This window comes from Tupaia chinensis, unplaced genomic scaffold (assembly GCF_000334495.1).
Source record: "Tupaia chinensis unplaced genomic scaffold, TupChi_1.0 Scaffold000201_1, whole genome shotgun sequence".
Taxonomy (NCBI): domain Eukaryota; kingdom Metazoa; phylum Chordata; class Mammalia; order Scandentia; family Tupaiidae; genus Tupaia; species Tupaia belangeri.
In genome coordinates, this window is record NW_006159676.1 from 2,254,320 (window position 1) to 2,266,347 (window position 12,028).

General features: G+C 51.0%; 1 protein-coding gene across 1 annotated transcript in view; it reads left to right on the forward strand.

Annotated features, from left to right (window-relative positions):
• Positions 1-310: 310 nt before the first annotated feature.
• Positions 311-12,028, forward strand: part of IL12RB1 (interleukin 12 receptor subunit beta 1) — a 21,502-nt gene continuing 9,784 nt past the window's right edge. The window contains exons 1-8 of the mRNA XM_027771277.1: positions 311-485; positions 3,311-3,450; positions 6,003-6,036; positions 7,080-7,208; positions 7,847-7,929; positions 9,040-9,304; positions 10,427-10,618; positions 11,592-11,726. Of these exons, the coding sequence (XP_027627078.1) occupies positions 434-485; positions 3,311-3,450; positions 6,003-6,036; positions 7,080-7,208; positions 7,847-7,929; positions 9,040-9,304; positions 10,427-10,618; positions 11,592-11,726 (1,030 nt within the window). The 5' untranslated portion in view covers positions 311-433. The remainder of the gene's footprint in view (positions 486-3,310; positions 3,451-6,002; positions 6,037-7,079; positions 7,209-7,846; positions 7,930-9,039; positions 9,305-10,426; positions 10,619-11,591; positions 11,727-12,028) is intronic.

The following is a 12,028-nucleotide window of genomic DNA, read 5'->3' on the forward strand; positions in this document are numbered from 1 at the left end:
CTACCCATCCATCCACCCATCTTCCACCCATCCCTCCACCCCCATCATCCACTCATCCACCCACCCACTCACCCATCCATCTACCCATCCATTCACCCATCCCTCCATCCATTGCCTCTTCCCCTTATGGCAGCCCATGCTGGGAGAGTCTGCAGTCTCTCAAAGCCCTTACTTCCAAGGAACCTCCTGGCTGAAGGGAAAAGTCCAAAGGGCAGACAAAGATTCACTGGTGTGATGCACAGTGTCTGCTGTGGTGCTGAGATTCTGGGGTCCACTCAGACCCCACACTTGGTACCAACACCCTCTTTCCTGCAGCCTCAGCTCGGGGCGCTGCTGTTACTTCTCCACGGGTTCGGCCACCACACAGCAGTTCTCTGACCAGGACGGCGTGTCTGTCTTCTGCAATGTCACACTCTGGGTGGAAACCCAAGCCATGAACCGGACAGAAAGGTCTCCTGAGATTACCCTGCAACTCTACAACTCAGGTCAGCATCCTGTCTACACCCGCAGGCATTCTGGGCCCCTGTCAGTCATTGTCACATCAAACCGTGCTGTGTGACTCATAGATCTCTCACTGTCCCTTTGCCAATCCCCTACTGCTGGGCATTTAGGTTGCTGCTAGTTTTTTGTTTGTATTTGTTTTAAAATGAGCTCTTTTTGGGACCAGCAGTTAGCGTAATGGCTATGTCACTGGACTCCCACGTAGTCGACTGCAGTTCGCGTCCCAGACCCGGTGGCTTAAAACTTACTCCGGGGGCGTGTGTGTGCATGCCCAAGATCCCGAGAGGAGAATGGAGGAGAAGGGATTGCGGCACGGCCATCCCCTCTGGGGGGGTGATTTCTCACTTTCTGTCTCCCTGTCTTTCTCTGTCTGTCTGGTGAGCACACGCGCCCTATAGCAAAAACCTCTCCAAAAAAAAAAAGAGCACTTTTTAAAACATATGTATTTGTTTTATTTTATTTGTTATTATTTTTTAAAAGAATTATTTAATTTTATTTATTCATTCATTTATTTTAATTTGGCCAGAGAGAGACACAGAGAGCGAGAGAGAGGGAAAGTGAGAAAGCAGGGTCTGAGACTTGAACCGTGGTCGGCCATGTGGGAGTGTCCAATGCCTTAACCACACCACCATACCACCTGGTGGTTCTCCATCAGAGTCTCTCTCTCTCTCTCTCTTTTTTTTTTTTGGAGAGGTTTTTGCTATAGGGTGCATGCGCTCGCCAGAGAGACAGAGACAGACAGAGAGACAGAAAGTGAGAAATCACCCCCCAGAGGGGATGGCCATGCCACAATCCCTTCTCCTCCATTCTCCTCTCGGGATCTTGGGCACGCACGCACACGCGCCTGGCGTGAGTTTAAGCCACCGGGTCCGGGACTCAAACTGCGGTCAGCTACATGAGAGTCCAGCGACATAGCCACTACGCTAACTGCTGGTCCCCAGAGTCTCTCTTTTTAACCAGAAGGCTTGTGTACTGACAGAAAACAGAGAGGGCGGAAGCACCCCCTAGAGGGCGCGGCCATGCAGCAATCCCTTCTCCTCCAATCCCCTGCCTGGTTGGGATTGGGGACATGCATGAGTATGCACCTGCTGTGTTTTTCAGAACTCCAGGACCAGGATTCGAACCACAGTCAGTCAGGCTTCCCATAGTTAGGGCTTAACCGCTTCACTGTGGGACTAGCCTTCTCTCTCTCTCTAGCTCATGGAAGAAATAAATAAACTGAAAAGAAAACCAAGGGACCAACAGGTGGCATAGTGGTTATGTCGCTGGAATCCCACATGGTCAACCACAGTTCGAATCCCAGACCTGGTGGGCATGAAAATCATGCTGGATCCAAGTGTGTGTGTGTGTGTGTGTGTGTGTGCGTGTTTGTACATGCATGCCCAAAACCCTGGGTGGAGAATGGAGGAGAAGGGATTGCTGCATGGCCATCTCCCCTGGGGGCTGATTTCTCACTTTCCCTCTCACTGTCTCTGTCTCACTCTCCAGTGAGCACAGGTGCCCTAAGGCAAAAACCACTTCAAAAAAAAAAAAAAAAAAAAGAAGTTCGAAAAAGAAAAACGGAAGGAAATGCTTCTATTACTGACAACGTGGTTGTATGTAGAGTATTTTAGGCTAAGCAAAATAAGCCAGATACACAAACAAAAATACTGCATGATTTTACTTACAAGTAGCATCTAAAAAAAAAAAAAAAAAGAGAACAGTGACAACAGCGTTTATCAGGAATGGGGAGGAGGAGGGAATGAAGAGAGCTAGGTCACAGCGTACGGGTCAGCATTTATGCAGAATTAAAACATCTAGGGCGGGACCAGCAGTTGGCGTAATGGCTATGTCGCTGGACTCCCACGTAGTCGACCGCGGTTCAAGTCCCGGACCTGGTGGCTTGAAACTTACGCCGGGCGGGGGGGTGTGCGTGCCCAAGATCCCAAGAGGAGAATGGAGGAGAAGGGACTGCGGCGTGGCCATCCCCCCTGGGGGGTGATTTCTCTCTCGCTCTCTCTCTCTCTGTTTCTTTCTCTCTCTCTTCCCCTCTGGTGGGTATATAGACCCCAAAACAAAATTTAAACAAGTAGGAAGAAATAAACAAAAAACCAGATAGGTGGACTAACAGGATTCATTGTCTTTGAATCATGAAATACCAAGCTTAGTTAAGTCTGGCGGGAGTAACCCTGATTCACTTTTGGGGGAGTTAGTGATGCCTGGCAGGGCATGGGTAGACTTTCTGGAATTTGGGGACCCAAGAACTCAGAGATATCTCAGCTACTCTTTTTTCTTTCTTCCTTTCTTTCTTTGTCTCTGTCTCTCTTTCTCTCTCTTTCTTCTTTCTTTTTTTTTTTTGAGAGGTTTTTGCTATAGGGCGCGTGCGCTCTCCAGACAGACAGACAGAGACAGAGAGACAGAAAGCAAGAAATCACCCCCCCAGGGGGGATGGCCACGCCGCAATCCCTTCTCCTCCATTCTCCTCTCGGGATCTTGGGCACGCACGCACATGCACCCGGTGTGAGTTTAAGCCACCGGGTCCGGGACTCGAACCATGGTCAACTACATGGGAGTCCAGCGACATAGCCATGACGCCAACTGCTGGTCCCTCTTCTTTCTCTTTCTTTCTTCTCTTTCTTCCTTCCTTTTTCTTTTTAAGAGAGAGATTTTTGCTCTAGGGCGTGGGCGCTCACCAGAGCAACAGAGACAGAGAGACAGAAAACAAGAAATCAGCCCCCAGGGGGGATGGCCACACTGCAATCTCTCCACTTGGGATTTTGGGCACGCACGCCCATGCGCCTGGTGTCGTCACCCCCCCTTCTGCTTCTAGTTAGGTACGACCCACCCTGGACAAACATCAAGCTATCCAGGTTAGCAGGGCAGCTGCAAATGGAATGGGAGACCCCGGACCTCCAGTATGGCGCCGAGGTACAATTCCGACGCCGGACACCCAACAGCCCATGGAAATTGGTGAGTTCATTTTCTGGGTCAGAAGTGGAGACTGGCTGCTCCCAGAGCACTTCAACCCACCTGCCTTAATCAGTCTCTCCATTTTCCACCTGGCATGCCTCCCAGCTGGCTTCCACTCTCGCCTCCTGTCTGATATTCCCATCTGGTCATGACCTCCCCTGCTCACACACCCTCCATGGCTCCCTATTACCCTTGACCTGTCTTCCTCCTCAGCTCCGCCTTACTTGTTTTATTTTTCTCTGACCTCTCCCTGAATGCTGTTGTTCTGGCCCCACACCCGAGATCTCCAGCCTCTTTGTTTTTTTTTTTTTTTTTTTTTGAATACAGTGCCCTCCGCCTGCACGCTCTCCTCTCCATCTGAGCTCACAAATCCAAACCAGTTGTCAGTCTGGCTCCAGACACTTCCTCCAGGAAGGCACCTTTCCATTTATTCATGCATTCATTCATTCGTTTGAAAGTTTTTGGCTAGCGCTTGCCGGAGAGACATCGAGAGAGAAAGCGAGAAATCACCCCCCAGGGGGGATGGTCACGCCGCAATCCCTTCTCCTCCATTCTCCTCTCGGGATCTTGGGCACGCACGCACACGCGCCCAGCGTGAGTTTAAGGCACCGGGTCTGGGACTCGAACTACAGCCGACTACGTGAGAGTCCAGTGACGTATCCATTATGCCAACTGCTTTTCCTCTTTCATTCATTCTTTAGCTACTTTGTTACCCCCAGGCAGGGCAGTGGTTCACTGCAAAAGACCTCAGCTCTGGGCCAGCAGGTGATATGGAGGTTAAGGCACTGGATTCCATATGGCCAAGTCTTTGGGTTCAAGTCCCGGTGGCCTGAAAAGCATGCCAAGCGTGCGTGCGTGTGTGTGTGTGTGTGCCCAAAATCCTGGGAGGAGAATGGAGGTAAAGGGATTGTGGCATGGCCATCCCCCCTCGGGAGGGTGGGCGGATTTCTTGCTTTCTGTCTCTCTGTCTCTCTAGTGAGTACATGTGCCTTGCAGCAAAAAATAAATAAAGAAATAACTCTCTCTAAATAAAAACAATAGGGACTGGCACGTGGCATAGTGGTTAAAGGTGCTGGGTTACTACATGGCTGACCATGGTTCGAGTCCCGGATCCGGTGGCTTAAAACTCACGCCAGGCGCGTGTGCATGCATGCCCAAGATCCCGAGAGGAGAATGGAGGAGAAGGGATTGCGGCGTGGCCATCCCCCCTGGGGGGTGATTTCTCGCTTTCTGTCTCTCTTTCTCTCTGTCTGTCTGGCGAGTGCACGCGCCCAATGGCAAAAAAACTCTCCAAAAAAATATAATAATAGTAACAAATGAAATTAAATCAATAACTAATTTTAAAATAATAATAATAATAATAAATGAAATGAAATGGATAAGTAAAAACAAACTTTTCTTTTAGAATAAGATTTTTTTAAATCAAATATTTATTTATTTATAAATAGAATAACTCCCCCGGGGAGATATTTATTTATTTATAATAAATAACTCCCCAGGGGAGGTTGACCACACTGCAATCTCTTCTCCCTTCTCCTTTCAGGATTTTGGGCATGCACGGACACACACCCACTGTGAGTTTCAAGCTGTCGGGTCCAGGACTCGAACTTCACAGCTGGCTATTTGGGATCCAGTGCCTTCAGCACCATGACACCTGCTGACCCTCTTTTCTTTTGCTTCTTGTTGGATTCGATTCAGCAATCCACATTGCATTTTGTAAAACCATTTATTTATTTAAGGTTTTTGCCAAAGGGTGCAGCACTCGCTAAGAGAGACAGAAAGGGGGAAATCAGCCCCCAGGGGGGATGGCCACACTGCAATCCCTTCTCCTCCACTTTCCTCTTTAGATTATGGGCATGCACGCCCATGGGCCTGACATGGTTTTCAAACTTCTGGACCGGGACCCCAACTTTGGTTGTCCAATGAGGGAGTCTAGTGCCTTAACCGACATGCCACCTGCTGACCCCAGTAAAACAATATTTTAAATTTCAAAACAGCACAAAGGGCCAGCCTCACAGCCCAGCAGTTAAACACTGTGCAAAAGAAGTTGGACGCCACATGGCTGACCAGGGTTCGAGTCCTAGCCCCACTGGCTTGAAAAACATTCCAGGCATGCATGCCAAGAATCCTAGAGGGATGGGGAATGGAGAAAAGAGGATTGTAACATGACCAGGCCCAACTAAGGGGTCTCTCTCTCTCTCTCTTTCTCTCTCATACACACACATGTGTGCTCTGGCATTTAAAAAAAAAAAAGGCAGGACCAGCAGTTAGCGTAATGGCTATGTCACTGGACTCCCACGTAGTCAACCGTGGTTCGCGTCCCGGACCCGGTGGCTTAGAACTCAAACCGGACACGTGTGCATGCATGCCCAAGATCCCGAGAGGAGAATGGAGGAGAAGGGACTGTGGTGTGGCCCTCCCCCCCGGGGGTGATTTCTCGCTTTCTGTCTCTCTGTCTCTCTCTGTCTGTCTGGCGAGCGAGTCCACGTGCCCTAGAGCAAAAACCTCTCAAAAAAAAAAAAAACCAATAAATAAATGCAGTTTCATTCTAGGGCTACTGTGGACGTCAAGATGCCTCTGAAATAGGTGAGAATAACAATAATAATAATAATTGGGGCCCAGCAGGTGGCGTGGTGGTTAAGGCACTGGACACTCCCACATGGTCAACCACAGTTCGAGTCTTGGACCTGGTGGCTTGCTTTCTCACTTTTCCTCTCTCTCTCTCTCTCTCTCTCTCTCTGGTGAAATTAAAATGAATGAATGGGGCCAGCAGGTGGCGTGGTGGTTAAAGGCATTGGATTCCCACATGGCCAACGGTGGTTCAAGTCCCAGACCTGGTGGCTTACTTTCTCAATTTTCCTTTCTCTCTCTCTCTCTGGTCCAATTTAAAAATAATAATAACAAACAGAATGAAATAAATAAATAAATCTTTAAAATGAATGAATGAATAAATAAATAAAATAAATCATTCTTCATAAAAAAAAAAAAACAGCAACAATAATAATAGTAACAGCTGCAGCAAGCCTGCATTAATCGAGCACCGATTGTGCGCTGGGCCCTGTTGAAGTCTTCCTCTGATAGAGCTGTGACTTCGCCCAGTCGTTCCTGGGTTAGTCTCACTTCACAGGAGAGGTTACAACCAACACTTGGGAAGTGAGATGTCACTGGCCAGGCCAACAGGTAGCATGGTGGTTAAGGTTCTGAATCCCACCTGGCTGACCACGGTTCAAGTCCTAGACCTGGCAGTTTGAAAATCACACCAGACGCATGTGCGTGCGTGCCTAATGACTATGTCGCTGGACTCCCATGTAGTCGACCGCAGTTCAAGTCCCGGACCCAGTGGCTTAAACTCACGCCGGGCGCGTGTGCATGCGTGCCCAAGATCCCGAGAAGAGAATGGAGGAGAAGGGATTGCGGCGTGGCCATCCCTCCTGGGGGGGTGATTTCTCGCTTTCTGTCTCTCTGTCTCTCTCTGTCTGTCTGGCGAGGGCACGCGCCCTATAGCAAAAACCTCTCCAAAAAATAAATTAATTAAAAATAAATAAATAAATAAAGACACAGTGCCTAAGAGGTCCATGCTGAGCCCTGGGCAGGCCCTGTGGCCTGACATTCGACCCACCTCTTTCCAGAGACCTGCCTCTGCCCCCTGGAGGTGGATGCCGCCCAGGAGTTCCAGATACAGCGACGGCAAGTGCTGGAGACCGGGGTCCCTGGAGGTCCCTGGAGCAGCTGGAGTCACTCCGTGTGTGTCCCCCCAGGTGAGAGTTCATGGGGACACACGAGCAGGGCTGGGCCTGTGGCCTAGTGGTCAAGGGAGCCAGATTCGACATTGCCAGTTGCGGTTCAATTCCTGGCCTTGGCAGCTTGGAAACACTCAGTACTGGAAGGTGGTATGATAGTTGAGGCGCTGAATTTCCACATGGCTGACTGCGGTTCGAGTCCCAGACCTGGGGGCTTGCTTTTTCACTTTCTCTCTCCCTGTCTCTCTCTAGTCAAATTTTAGAAAATAAATAAATAAAAAGAGGATGGTGACTATAATGAAATAAAAGAATTCTTTTAAAAAATACAATTTGTTGGGAACCAGCAGTTAGCGTAATGGCTATGTCGCTGGACTCCCACGTAGCCGACTGCGGTTCGAGTCTCGGACGCGGCAGCTTAAACTAGCCGCGTGTGCGTGTGTGCCCAAGATCCCGAGAGGAGACTGGAGGAGAAGGGATTGCGGCGTGGCCATCCCCCCTGGGCGTGATTTCTCACTTTCTGTCTCTCTGTCTCTCTCTCTCTTTCTGGTGAGCGCTCGCGCCCTATAGCAAAAACCTCTCCAAAAATCTTTAAAAAAAAATCATTTTCCGTCTTTCTCGCAATCCAGGTTGTCCAGCTAATTCTGTTCTCATTGCAGAAATCCCCCCACAGCCTGAGATGAGCCTCCTTCTGGAACCCCTGGACCAGAATGGGAAAAGAAAACTGACCCTGCGTGGACAGGTCAGAGGACCAGTTCAGGGACAATGGGGTGGCCCGGGATAAAGTGAAGGAGGCAGAAGACTGGAGGGGGGTGGGCGAGCGGGAGACAGAGAGAGACGAGATGCAGAGACAGCAGAGACTGTGCAGATGGCAGCTTTAATTCGGAGAGTACTGGGGAGCCATAGAGTGCGCTTGAGCAGGGGAGGGATATGGTTGGACTCAGGTGTTTTCCAGCAACCTCTGGGGGGAACGGATTATCGGAGGAAGGAGCAAAAAGCCACAAAGGAGGGGACAGCACACTGCCCAGGTGGGAAATGATTACTATAAACCTCTGAACAACCCATCCGATGTTACCTTATTTTTCTTAAAATTTTTAAAAAGAATTATTTAATTTTATTTATTCATTCATTTATTTCAATTTGACCAGAGAGAGACACAGAGAGAGAGAGAGAGAAAGTGAGAAAGCAAGCCACCAGGTCTGGGACTCGAACCCTGGTTGGCCGTGTGGGAGTGTCCAGCACCTTAACCACCATGCCACCTGCTGGTCCCTATTTTTCTTAATTTTTTTTTTTTGAGAGGTTTTCGCTATAGGGCACATGAGCTCGCCAGACAGACAGAGACAGAGAGACAGAGAGACAGAAAGCGAGAAATCACCCCCCAGGGGGGATGGCCACGCCGCAATCCCTTCTCCTCCATTCTCCTCTCGGGATCTTGGGCACGCACGCACTCGCGCCCGGCGTGAGTTTAAGCCACCGGGTTCGGGACACAAACCGCTGTCGACTACATGGGAGTCCAGCGACATAGCCATTACGCTAACAGCTGGTTCCCTCGCTTTCTGTTTCTCGCTGTCTCTGTCTGGTCAAATTTAAAAAAGTAATAATAACATATAGAATTAAATCAGCCAGTAACTCTCAAACAAAAAAAAAAAGCCAAACGATATGTACTGTCTCTAAGTGCCCATTTTCCAGCAGCTTTGCCAGCATTGAGGGTTATGATTTTTTTGAATTCTTGGTGCATTTCGTCGGCTGTGGTCCTCGCATGAGTGTGTCTTCACAGACTGTGTCCCGCTGTCTGTCCAGGGAACGCTGAGATGTTCAGTTTCCCGTAGGCCATCTTTTCCCCTTACGACAGCTGCCCCAGCTGGAGCTTCCAGAAGGTTGCCATGAACCCGAGCGTTTGAGAGGCTGCCGTGGGCCCACATCCCACGTGGGAATGATCTACTGCGTTCGGCTCCACATGCTGTCCTGCCCGTGTAAGACTCCGGCCACCAGGCTGCTGTCCCTGCGGAGAAATCTCTCCCTCTCTGGCGGTGCCTACGACGTGGCTGTTGTCTCCTGGAATCGCTTTGGCCCCGGCCCCAATCAGACATGGCACATCCCGGCCATCAACCACACAGGTGCTTCCTCTGGGTGGGGGCGGGCCCCTGAGAGCCGAACGCCTACTCAGCCCCAGAGAGACCTAAGGGGTCTCTCACTTAGAGATGTGTCAGTTGGCGTCATGGCTATGTCGCTGGACTCCCATGTAGTCAACTGCGGTTCGCGTCCTGGACCCGGTGGCTTAAACTCACACCGGGCGCGTGTGTGTGCGTGCCCAAGATCCCGAGAGGAGAATGGAGGAGAAGGGATTGCGGCGTGGCCATCCCCCCCCGGGGGGTGATTTCTCGCTTTCTGTCTCTCTGCCTCTCTCTGTCTGTCTGGCGAGCGCATGCACCCTATAGCAAAACAAAAAACAAAAAAACAAAAAACCTCTCCACAAATGAAGACACATCGCATCATGGTTAAGGCAGCAGGATCTCTCACATGGTTGGCTATTCTGTTCGAATCCCAGATCTGGCAGCTGGAAACTCATGCCAGGCACGTGTGTGTGCGTGCCCCAAATTCCTAGAGGACAGTGGAGGAGAAGAGATTGTGACGTGGCCGTCCCCCTGAGGGTGATTTCTCTCTCTCTCTCCGACAAGTACACATAGCTTTCATCAAATTTTAAAAATAAATATTCATGTCATTGCATTAAAGCAATATGTTGGAGGCAGCAGGTGGCTTGGTGATGAAGGTATTGGAACTCCCACATGGCCAACCACGGTTCGAGTCCTGGACCTGTGGCTTTCTCTCTCTCTGCCTGGTGAGTGCATGACCCCTCTAACAAATAAAATAACAATAATGAATAAATTTCTTTTTAGAGAGGTTTTTGCTATAGGGTGTGTGTGCTCGTTGGGGAGACACGAGAAATCACCCCCCCCCGGGGGGATGGCCAAGCCGCAATCCCTTCTCCTCCATTCTCCTCTCAGGATCTTGGGCACGCACGCACACGAGCCCGGCGTGAGTTTAAGCCACCGGGTCCGGGATGCGAACTGCGGTTTACTAAATGGGAGTCCAGCGATGTAGCCATTACGCCACCTGCTGGTCCCAATAATTATTTGATTTTTTTAAATGGTGGGATAGGAGCTGCAGGAGCCTAGAGGGCGAGGCCAGTAGGGACGGCAAAGCCGCGTTCCCGGCGTAACCTTCCCCTCTCCTTCCAGAACCAGGGTCTCTGAATATCAGCGTCGGGGTCAATGGCACCACCATGCGCTGGCCGGCCCAAGCGCAGGTCGTGACATACTGCATCGAGTGGCAGCCCTGGGGCCAGGACGGGGCCCAGGAGGGGACGGAGGACGGGGGCCAGGCCACCTGCACCCTGACTGCGCCCCAGGGCCAGGACCCCGCCGGAATGGGTACGTTCGCGCCAACGCCGCATCTGCCTCTGCGTCTGGAGCCGGGCTTCTGGCTCAGCCCCGGGGCGGGTTGCAACTATGGCAGGTCTAAATGAGTCTCACCTCCCAGGGTGTTTGTTAAATATTCCGAGGCACCCGGGAAGGTGGCAGCTAATGAGATGCTGGTGGCAAGGTAATGAGGTCTGGGAGGGAAAGGGGGTGTGGGTAACCCAGGCGGCTTCTCACTCTTGGCTTAATGCCTTGGACGCGTGTGGAGGCTCTGGAAACGTCAGTTCCAGCTTAAGGAGAAAGTTGGATATGAACACACCATGGTTTCATGGAGTAAGACTGGGTTGTAGGAAGAAGGAATGGATTGGGAAGGTTGAATAGGGAAGGGGCACTGGGGCAAGGGCTTTGACGCATGAATAGGAGTGTTCTAGGAGCTCCTGGCAGATGGCATTGCCAGTGCAAACCAACAAAGGTGAGGCATTATATATGTGTGTGTGTGTGTGTGTGTGTGTGTGTATAATGTTTTTTCCTAGAGAGATTTCTGCTATAGAGTACATCCACTCACTGGAAAGACAGAGAGAAAGTGAGAAATCATCCCCCAGGAGGAATGGCCACACTGCAATCCCTTCTCCACTCTCCTCTGGAGAGATCCTGGACACGCACGCACACATGCCCTGCATGAATTTCTTTCTTTCTTTCTTTTTCTTTTTTTTAGAGGTTTTTGCTATAGGGCGTGTGCGTTCGCCAGCCAGACAGAGAGAGACAGAGAGACAGAAAGGGAGAAATCAACCCCCAGGGGGGATGGCCATGCCGCAATCCCTTCTCCTCCATTCTCCTCTCGGGATCTTGGGCACGCACGCACACGCACCTGGCGTGAGTTTAAGCCACCGGGTCCGAGATGCGAACCGCGGTCGACTACGTGGGAGTCCAGCGACATAGCCATGACGCCAACTGCTGGTCCCGCCTTTGCTCATTCTTGCAGCAGAGTACAGCTGGGGCCCAGAGTCGAGGGTGATGGAGAAGGAGGAGTGTTACCGCATCACCATCTTCGCCTCCGACAATCTGGAGAAGCTGACCTCGTGGTCTACGGTCCTGTCCACCCACCACTTTGGGGGCGATGGTGAGTGGCCCACACCTGTGAGTGTCTCTCTCGAGAGGGGTCCTGTGGCTGGAGTGTCAGGAGGGGGGACTGACCACTGAGAAGCCCCTGCCATGTGCCAGGCCCTCGCAGGAAGCCAGACATGTGAAAATCCCCTCTGCTATAGGGTGCGTGAGCTCGCCAGAGACAGAGAGAGACAGAGAGACAGAAAGCAAGAAAGCACCCCCCAGGGGGGATGGCCACGCCGCAATCCCTTCTCCTCCATTCTCCTCTCGGGATCCTGGGCACGCACACACACGCGCCCGGCGTGAGTTTTAAGCTGC